This window comes from Polyodon spathula, chromosome 17 (assembly GCF_017654505.1).
Source record: "Polyodon spathula isolate WHYD16114869_AA chromosome 17, ASM1765450v1, whole genome shotgun sequence".
NCBI lineage: Eukaryota > Metazoa > Chordata > Actinopteri > Acipenseriformes > Polyodontidae > Polyodon > Polyodon spathula.
The window spans coordinates 32,884,421-32,894,470 of record NC_054550.1 but is presented as its reverse complement, the minus strand read 5'-3'; the positions used below and the strand labels follow the sequence as shown (position 1 = coordinate 32,894,470).

The window sequence follows — 10,050 nt, the reverse complement described above, 5'->3', positions numbered from 1 at the left end:
ATCTAGTGGAGATTCTGTTACAATGAAGCCATAACTTCTGATGTCTACTCATCTGTCTAACATTGATAATGAGTTTGCCTGGATTACTTTACTTTACCATGCTGTCATCATGCTTCCTGATCGTTCTGCACTTTGCTTGTGCGTGATTGCACTGTTTCATATTACTTGAAACGCTTTTCCAAAGCTCTCCCAGTAAGATCATACAATCCAGGAGGCAGCATTCTGATGTTGTGATCTCCCAATAGAGTAAGATACACGTGTTTATACTTCAGGAGGGTTCAGTGAGGTGGGTGCCCCCCTCCATGTCACCAGGAGGCAGTGAAACAGCTCAGGGTGACTTGCATATGGCTGAAGAATCTTAATTGCTCAATCTAAGTGGCTGTTGTGTTGTTTTGGTATCTGTCCTGGTCCTGGTTTTTCAAGCAATCCTGCAATATTGTCACCTTTCAACTCCACCTGCTTTGTGATATTGTAGGGCTAGCAGAACGTTGAGCAACACAGACACAGTGTACAAATCTAAATATTAGAAGTGAAACGACGAACCATTCTGAATAGCTGCATACTAAAAGGCTAAACAATGTCCTTTAATGTGTGTGAGAAGAACAGGGCGCACATATTTCACGATTAATAAACATTCAAATTCACAATCACCATTTAAAAAGAACTATCAAAATAAAAACTCCATTAAAAATACAAAAGCCTGCTTGCCTGCAAGCTGCAACACTTAGAAGGAGACCTTCCAAGGACAGCAAGTGCACATTAATCACAGCGGCCAGACAGACAGACAGTAGATATGGGAGTAAAAGATGCAGCTATCATTACACTCGGCTGGAGCGCGTTCTCTGATCAAATGCAACATGGAAGGCAGCTCAGATTCCAAGCGTGGCTGCATTCCTGGCTTTTATTTGCCTGATTCAACTGACATTTCAGGATCGGTCTGGGCATTCGCACACCAAGACAGTGGGGTGGCTGAAGGCCAGTGGAAGAAGGAATTTTTTTCTTTTCCTTATTGGGAGATACATTTTTAAAAAATCCACAAGATGTGGCGAGAGAAAACAGTTAGCGCAGGTAGGAACGTCACCAACGACTGAGTAAAAGTTAGCTGCTTTCAAATTAACATTGAAGCGTATTTCAACTGTACCGTAAATTCTCCCCATGATTTTACAGCACATCAGCTAACCCCATTTACACCTCTAAATTCCTAAGAATGTCCCTTCCTTAACTTCTGAACATCCCAACAGGTTCCTGCGCTCACGACTCTTGCAAACCCGTTGTCTAGCTTGAGTGTTTTGACCTAGCTGAGCCGCCATAGCGGCTGTGCGCCACTGGAAGGATGTTGTTGTGTTGTGGTGTATAGGGGACCAGTGTTGACATGGCTGCTGTATTTTTAGTCATGTTGTACGAATATTCCCCGTTGTTTTACATCACGGTCGTGTCTCTCTGCTTTCTCATCACCGCCGCGATGGTCCTCGGCTGGTAGGTGTTATTTATTTCTACTCAATAAACGTTTTATAATTTTTATGAAGAGGAATGTGGCACACAGTCCTGCCGCTGCTAGTGTTAGCAACTCGGGCTGCATCACATATGACGAGAATAGAGTCGTGGATTTCTGGCTTTATATCGTCTGTGTATTTTTTTTTTAATTTTTAGAATTCAAACTTGGTGTTGAATAAATGATCCAAACGGATGTTGATCAACTGGAACTCCTTATTTTTTTTTAAAATAACGACACGAAATTAATTGTATTTAGCTGACACAGTCTGGATACGTTACACGATAAAGTAATAATGAAGGCCGGTAAAGTTTGTGTATAATCTTCAGACATGCTGCCCGGTTTCATGATGTGTATAAACAAAGTCCGAACGAGATTTCTCCGTTGAATAGTCTGTATTAGAAGTAATTCAGAGCTGAAAGGACCCCGTGGTAACGGTCTTTCTCCCTAGTTACCAAGACACATTCTAACTCAAAAACAGTTCCGCTGGTGCGTAAGGTCTTCCAATTAAACTGAAGCCACAGTAGCATTAGCTGCGCAGTACCACACATTTACAAAGTACCTGGCATTTTTTGCTGTATTCATTCTAATAACTAATAACATTAATACAATAATCTGAACAGTGCAAGTATTGTAACCTGGCCAAACAACAGAAATACATCCCAGCATTCCAATATATATATATATATATATATATATATATATATATATATATATATATATATATATATATATATATATCAGTTACCAGTAAGGATGTGGCTGCAATATCTTACACGAATGCATCGCGATGCACTATTAATAAATATAACGTGAATGTTTATAGGCTATTGTACCAGTGCTATTAAAATAGCGTCTCCTTGGGGATAACAAAGTATTATAAGAACCAGGTGTTTCATTCATATAATGCATGTTATTTTTTACGTTAATTTGGAACCACACATGCAGGTATTAAACTCCCCAGTTTAGTCTCAGAAGCATTGTGCACAGGGCAGGAAAGCAATGCAGATTTATAATTAGGACTTGGTCAGATCTGTTCATGCCTGCAGTCTTCATATTCAAAATAATGAACCGTAGTGGGTTACAGAACAAAAAATGCCAAAGCAGCACTGTTTTTTTTTTTAAATAGCTGTTTATGATTGTTTGTTTTTTCCAGGTTTGGTTTTGACGTACCTGTAATTTTACGAAGCTCTGATGACACTGAGTTGAGTCTGAAAATTCCCGAGAAGAGAATGGTGCAGGTGAAAAACCCCTTTGCCTTGGAGATAGTGAGTGGAGCCTCGTCTGTTACAGGTACAGAGCACTGCCAACCGGACGGGGTACCAAGGATATTTCCCTACTTGTTTAGTTCCTCACCAGAGAAACTAGAGGCACTCCTGAACAAGAGAACATCAGAAATGTTCTGAAAAGGGAGGTGTTCCTTATTTCCATTTTTTCCCCTTTTTTGATTTATTTGTTTTATTTCCAATAGTGTTATAGTTTTGTTCTCAGTAATTTGATAATAACTTGGTACATTGTATACCACCATATTTTCACTATACTTTAATACTATATGTAATATTGTAAATAAATAATGTAACAGTTTACACAGTAGGATTGAGCTTTACAGCTTTAATTTAGTAATTTAGGTAGGTATGGCATGCGTGATATCGTCTTGTCTGTCTCATCAGGAGGGGTCCGACTGAGACCACGCTGTCTGGAGAGCTGTGTCCTCACTTGCTACTGGGGCTGTGCCATCCAGGGCCTGCAGGAGGCACTGCAGAGTCACCAGCATGGTGTACGCATCAGCACGCCCCAGAAGTTCGAGGAGGCCCTGCACTCAGACTATCGGCACCACCAGACATTCCTGTATCCTGCAGCCTGAGCAAGTAGTAAGCAGCAGGACTAGACAGCAACAGCTGGAGGAAAATATGCATCATTAAAGTTGTGAGAAAATGCTGATTTTAAATCTGCTTACTTTTATGAATTGTGATAGTACATTCAAGCAGGGACCGCAGTCCACACACGCTTTTTGAATTTTTTTTTTTAGGATATTTGTAAGTCAAATACCCTAAAGAAGCTACAATTTGATACCAGTTGTTATGTAATGAAACTGCTGTGTGTTTGTGGAGCTCTGTTTCCTTAATTTTAAGTCCAGCGTTGAACAGGGGGACCCCTCAGAGAGACTGAGCCACCTACCTGCGGATTCTGGGATCAGAGATTTTGGGTTTCTGCCCAGGGCACGCTACCCCCTGGTGGCGCTGTTGACCTTAGCGGAGCCAGACGTGCGAGAGCTGTATGAAATAGTAAGTGACCTTGGAGCACTGTTCATATTCTGCGCTGCCAGCGATTTGAATTGTATTATTGAGAAACCGTCAACAGTGGATTGTACAAACTAGGGCCCATCCTTAGCCCACTGTTTTCAACATTTCACATTTTTCTGATGTTTAAGTCAGATCGCGGAATAAGGAGGGAACATTGTACTGCATGTTTAAAACTGGCTTTGGAAGCCTCCATAAAATATAGAAAGTTTAAACTGAACTAATTGCTAAAAGGCCGTTTTCAGAATGTGGACTGCGGTACTTACCTTGACCTCAGCCTCGGCTAAGACATATTGTTAGGCTATGTTTTTTTTGTTTTTTTTAAATGGTATTGATATCCCACTCTTTTGATTGCTAGGTTGCCAACGTGACTGTGATCCACGTTACTGATGATAAATACAGGCTGACATCTAGGATATTATACCAGTACCTGTTGACGGCACAAGGGCATGTGTTAGACCTTAAGGTATTGTCTCATCTCTCTGTATTGATCTGTCCCCTTGTAAGATTCCTTTCATAGCAATATGCACGTAACCAGAAAAATAAAAATGAATCCAGTAGATACACGTACAGAGAGTAGTCATGCTTGTAAAATGTGTATAAAATCAACAGTATATCGGATTGTACCCACATGCAATTCGAGAGGATTGAAGAAAAAGGAGACAATGCAAAGCAGCTCTCTTGTTCACCATATGTAGAGCATGACAGGCGTGATCAGTGTGTAAGGGTTCAAGTTTGGAATGAGGACCATCAAGTGCTGGATTACACCGTGTAACAATTTTTTTTTTTTGTTTTGTTTCTGGGTAGTAAGTGTTATTTCCTAATTGCTTATGCCTCAAAAGTATAGAAAATGGCTATTATTCCCCACAAACATCGCTTTTGTGACCAGGACAGTGATATTTCAAAATATCACTATTTCCAATGTGAAAATGGGCAAATGTGTGTCTTTTCTTTCACATAGTCAGAAAAAAACAACATATGAATCCAAATTAACATGTAATTATACTAAAGTAATACAAAAATGACTACAAAAGATTTAGAAGTGAGAAGTTTTTCGAGATTTACGATTATACTGTATTTACAATAACACTTACTACCCAGGAACAAAAATTGTGTTACATAGTGTTGTTATTATTTTTTTACCCAACAGCAGACTATAAGCTGTTTGTTTGTTCCCTTCCAGCAACTCTTCATGTCTGCAGATGACCAGAGCTGGAGGGGGGTTTCTGAGCCCCCAGAGGAAGAGCAGCAGCAGCGAAAGGAGGAGGAGGAGAGGGAGGAGGAGCCCGACTTGCAGGAGTCAGGCAGTGGGGAGTCTGGCTGGGACTGTGTGGTGTGTCAGAACGCTCCGGTGAACCGTGTGCTGCTGCCCTGTCGACACACCTGCTTGTGTGACGGCTGTGTGGAAAGGTTCCGACAGTGCCCCATGTGCCGTGCCTTTGTCTTAGAGTCCTTCGCCCTCTCTCACCACTTCACAACTGACAAGCAAGAGCTGGGGGGCCTGGCAGGAGAATGAAGACAACCCCCGACTCCTCCAACTCCAGGAATTAAGAATGGAACATGGGTGGCCCAGCTCTCTTCTTCAATGAATTAGAGTTCAATGTATATGGTAAGAGATACCATGAAGGTTTTTTTAATAGGATGAAAAAAAACAACTTCTAGCTTCTCTTTTAAAAATCGGAAATTAGTTGGCTCTTCTCAACTTCAGATATGAAGGACTTTCAGTGTTGGGAAGGCAAGGGATACCCTTTCGAAGGTAGATCTAATTCTTGAGATTTTTACAGACCTCCAGCCCACAAAGAGGACATTCTACACATTGCGTCCCTGCATCAATAGGCTAGATACATTATCACTAATACTTCTTAGTTACCTTTGTAGAGCGGTGTAAAACCAAGGCACTGGCTACCTGTCTGCAGCCTGCAGCCTGCATGGTGATGCAGCATCTTACCTGTTGATAAAGAGTCAATTCCTTTTTTTTAACCTGCTTGAGTTGTGTTACTTGGTCGCACCTGAGCTGAACAAGTGCTGTGCAAGCTGCCACAGGCTCAAAGTATAAGTAAAGGCTGGTTTGGGATCGTTTCAGACAGAAGCAGCTTTGCCTTCATGTTCACGTCACCCCGAAAGTGAAGTGTCGGATCATATTTAAATCCGTTATTACTGGTATAGTGTTTGATATAAAGCACTGCATTGCAGTATTATCAGAAAAAAAAAAAACTGAACACACCATTTATGTAATTCATACGGTACTTTAGATTTCATGTATTTGTTGTTTTTATGTCGTATTCACCTTTCGTGACCAGTATTTTAAAACATACTAAATTGTCCATTTGTTCTTGTCAACTTGCAATACATTAAAGATCCCCTAATCAGTTCAGCATTGTGGAGACAGCGATAGCTGCTACAGAGTTAATCTCACTTACCCCCTTATTAATGTTCCACGTGCAAGGCAGCTCAGTGAGCTAGTCTGTTTCTTTCTTTTCTGGCCAGGCCATATTGTTTAAATGATGGCTTCTCAGGGTCACAAGAGGGTCCTGCTGAAGTGTAAAGTTTGTCACTGTGGGAGCCTGTTCATTTACTTCCTGTGAGTTGCTGTCCCTGCAGTGCTTGGTTCTTGCATTGTGACTTGAATGTCATATTGATAGGCAAGTTTGGACCCAAACAGTTTTTTTTTTTTTTTTTTTGTTTCAACCCGGTCTTTATAAAATAATATATTTAAACAATTTCATTTCATAGTTTTAAAGCCTGTTTGAGTGATGTTTTATGCATTGAAGATTCTTATAATTCTAAGAACCCAGACTGATTGTTGACCTCTGCCTTTTTTTAAATGTGTCTGTTTTATTATTATGATTGCTTTATTTGTATTTTTAATTGTAGATGATTATGCTTTATTTTTTGCATGTTCGTTTAAATCAGTGTTGTTTTTTTTTTTTTTTTTTATCCTGTACAGTATAGAAAACCAACTATTATGAAGTCAGAGTTTTATAAAATAAATGTGTACATGTGTACATTCTGGATGAGAAGTATTAAATGCAACATGAATCAGAAGATCAAACAAGTCCTGAGAATTGTGCACATCCAGGGCAGAGACTGTTCACACTGTGCTGTATTTGCATGTGTGTTCCACTAGATGGCGAAGGTGAACAACACAGGCTCGGCAGTGTTCTGACATGCTGTTAAGCATGCTTCTCAAACTGCTGTTTTATAGGTTAATCTGATGCACTGTTTGGCAAGCACTGTCATACAGTCTTTTAAATATGTTTGCATTGTGCAGTTGCTGTATATAATCTGTTCAGGGGGTGAGCCAGGAGATACTTGACACAGTCACTGCTGCTGGTCAATGACATTTTTTGTGTCACAAGCCATTTTACCTAAATTTAGGTTCTGAGCTTTGCTTTCCGGTAACAAAACTCAAATAAAGCATCTCCTTGTGCAGATATTACCTGATCGATTTCCTGTAATCTGGCCAGCAACATCTCACATGTACACATAGTGCGAGAAAGAAAAAAAAAAAACATTTGATATAAAAAAAAAAGAATAAAGATGTGCTCTAGGAAAAAAAAATGCCTGTGGTATAAGGATGTTGACTATAGAAAAAGAGACTGATGTGAAAAAAAAAAAAAGCCATGCAACTTTATACATGCAGCACCATTGCCCATTCAAGTACTGACCACCCTGCTTAGCCAATCCACACTCGCGGTAACACCAGTCCACTCTTCCGTTCTCTCACTGCCTCCTGTGCTAGTCAGCACTGAGAGATGTAAGGGCTCATTGTGAACCAGACAAGGCAGGCCCTGTGAGACAATAGCCAGCTAATTCATCCCAGCTCTGCTCCACACCAGAGCTCGCAGAGAAAGTCATCAGGACAGACAACAAGAAAGAAAAAGCGAAAAGGACTTTTTTTATGTTATCTGTCAATTGTAGAACAATAGCTATTGTTTTTTCATACTGTATATGGTCTAAAGTAAACCCATGGGTGACATGAGCACACGTGGCTTTGAGGTCGGAAGGGTACAGAACTGATGTGGCAAACAATTTAAAGTGCTGCTGATTAGCTTGGGTTGTGTTTTTGTTTTGCAAAAGCGAACGGGTAACAAGTACTGTGTAATGTTTCAATAGATTGATTCCCTGCAGTTGTGTCTGAAACGGGAACACGGAAGCATTCTACTGGTCGGAATGTGGTACTGCAACTCCATGGATATGCGTTTACACAAAACAAAAATCGAAAAAAAAAAAAAAAAAAAAAAAAAACCTTTGGAAAAATGTTTGAGTGGAATGTTGGACATATTAAAGCGAATAATATAATCATCGTTTCCCCAAATGTGTTTCATTTATTGTGTTTAAATTTGAACTATTAAGTGAAACAACGATAATAATCAACCAACGATGTAATTCTCTTTCCAAAATGTACTTTTATCTCGAAAGCGGGAATCTGGGTTGGGTGCAGACACTACATCGCGGAGTGGGGGCTCCGTGCCGTTGCTGGTTATGTTTAGCCGTCTCTCTCGCACACACAAGCTGTTGTTTTGATTTTGTACACTTTGCTATGGAAACACTTTTTTTTGCCTACTAACTCGCTAATCCCGGTCAGTCCTTTTCACAGGACAGGCAATGTGATCTGTCCCTAAATCCGTTCTCTATTTTTGTGCTTCCTAGTGCTGCCAAGCCCCTGACGTAATGCTCCGTGTTAATTATTAGCATGTGGGAAGCAATGCTGAAGCTCTCTCTTCTGGTAAAACAAGAGTACTGAGGGGAGGAAAGTTAGTTAGTCAAGATGGCATGTCGCACAGACCCGGAGTGAAGGAGCACCGCTCCCCGAATCTGTGCTCCCTGAATGCTGATCAGCGCCGGCCACGATGAAGCTTTGCCGCCAGGTGAGTAACAGCATTAAACAGAAAATGTTTTAGTATTGCTAGTACCGTACAGTCTGAAATAAACACTGTCAGTGTTGTGTGTTTAATTTATTTATTTATTTTTTTTGCTGAAGAATAGTTTGTGTTCTCTAGTTTCAATGAGTTAGATATTTGACATTATAGGCAGTGTCATAGTATAATAGTAGTAGTAATTTGTAAGTATCAGTGCATACGGTAAACCTCCACTGATCGTAGTGAATATAGATGCAGAGAAAGAGAGGTAGAGCGGAGAGACAGGCTCTTGGCAGTCGTGGAGGCGTTTGGGGTCTTGACTGCGATCTACGTTGAAAAAGGGAGAGGGAGAGGGAAAGAGAGACTTGTTTATAAATGAAAAGGTCTCCAAAGCGAGCTTGCGATGAAGAAACGATGCGTTGAAAGCTTAAGGTTAATATAACTGCCGAACGGGATAAGCCGAGTAGGTTACGGGTACGACTAGATGGGTTGTGCAGCGCAGGGCGGCCCCCCTAACATTCTGATTAAGGGAGGTCATACTGAAGAAAATCCCACAAAAAATAATGCGCGGGCTGCTCCCGAAGGCTGTATTTATGGTCTGGGTGGGTGGAGTGTATTTATTTGCATCGGTAGAGTATGCCACAGGCCCACATCTGAAGGGGGGGTCGCCTCCATCCGTAGTACCCCGTCATGGCATGTCTGCTGCTCCTGCCCGCCGCTGGTCCGGTGTACAGTTAAGTGCCTATTTTTCGCAGTGCACGCTTTCTTTTTATAACTCGTCTATTTTTTTTCCTACCACGTTAATGAATGTCTGCACCACTGAGTCATCTTTAGCTGGCTGAAGCAACAGGGGCAATGCCGCATTCTCTTTGCATGTCTGTGATGTGAAGAATGAATGTGTTGAGAGGAGCGAGCTCAATCACAATCGGCGTTTGTACTGTGTGTAGCGTAGTGTAGTGTAACGTACATTGACTACGTGTACTTGTGAATGGATTAAGCTTCCAATTTCAATCAAAGATACAGGTACTATATCTGTTTATCTGTCTGTCTAGCTATCTGTCTAGCTATGCATCTATTTATCATTTTGCTCGAGCTTTATTTTTTTCATATTTCTTAGGAAGAGTTCTCCAATTAAAATCAGCCAGGGTGTTCACATCACATGACAGTTTTTTTTTTTCCTTTTTAGAAATAAGCTGTGCCCTGGGAACGTGGGGGAAAGAACGCAGGTCCGACACCTCCTGAAAATGGAACTGTAAGAAAAAAACTTCAAGCTGAGCTTCTGAACTGCCAAACAAAGGTGGAGAAAAGAAAGAAAAGCAAAACAAACGCCACCCTCCCTCTTAAAACTTCTAATGAAGACCAAAATCACGAAGAATAAAAGACAACGCTACCCCTC

The 10,050-nt window shown here is 40.8% G+C and overlaps 1 protein-coding gene across 1 annotated transcript; it reads left to right on the top strand.

Moving 5' to 3' along the window:
• The first annotated feature begins 1,341 nt into the window (after window positions 1-1,341).
• Window positions 1,342-10,013, top strand: cgrrf1 (cell growth regulator with ring finger domain 1). Its single transcript, XM_041276035.1, has 8 exons — window positions 1,342-1,476; window positions 2,649-2,785; window positions 3,163-3,340; window positions 3,630-3,777; window positions 4,151-4,258; window positions 4,976-5,401; window positions 8,446-8,663; window positions 9,841-10,013. Exons 1-6 carry the CDS (start codon window positions 1,373-1,375, stop codon window positions 5,306-5,308), a joined length of 1,008 nt encoding a protein of 335 aa, XP_041131969.1. The 5' UTR covers window positions 1,342-1,372; the 3' UTR covers window positions 5,309-5,401; window positions 8,446-8,663; window positions 9,841-10,013.
• The last annotated feature ends 37 nt before the right edge of the window (window positions 10,014-10,050 follow it).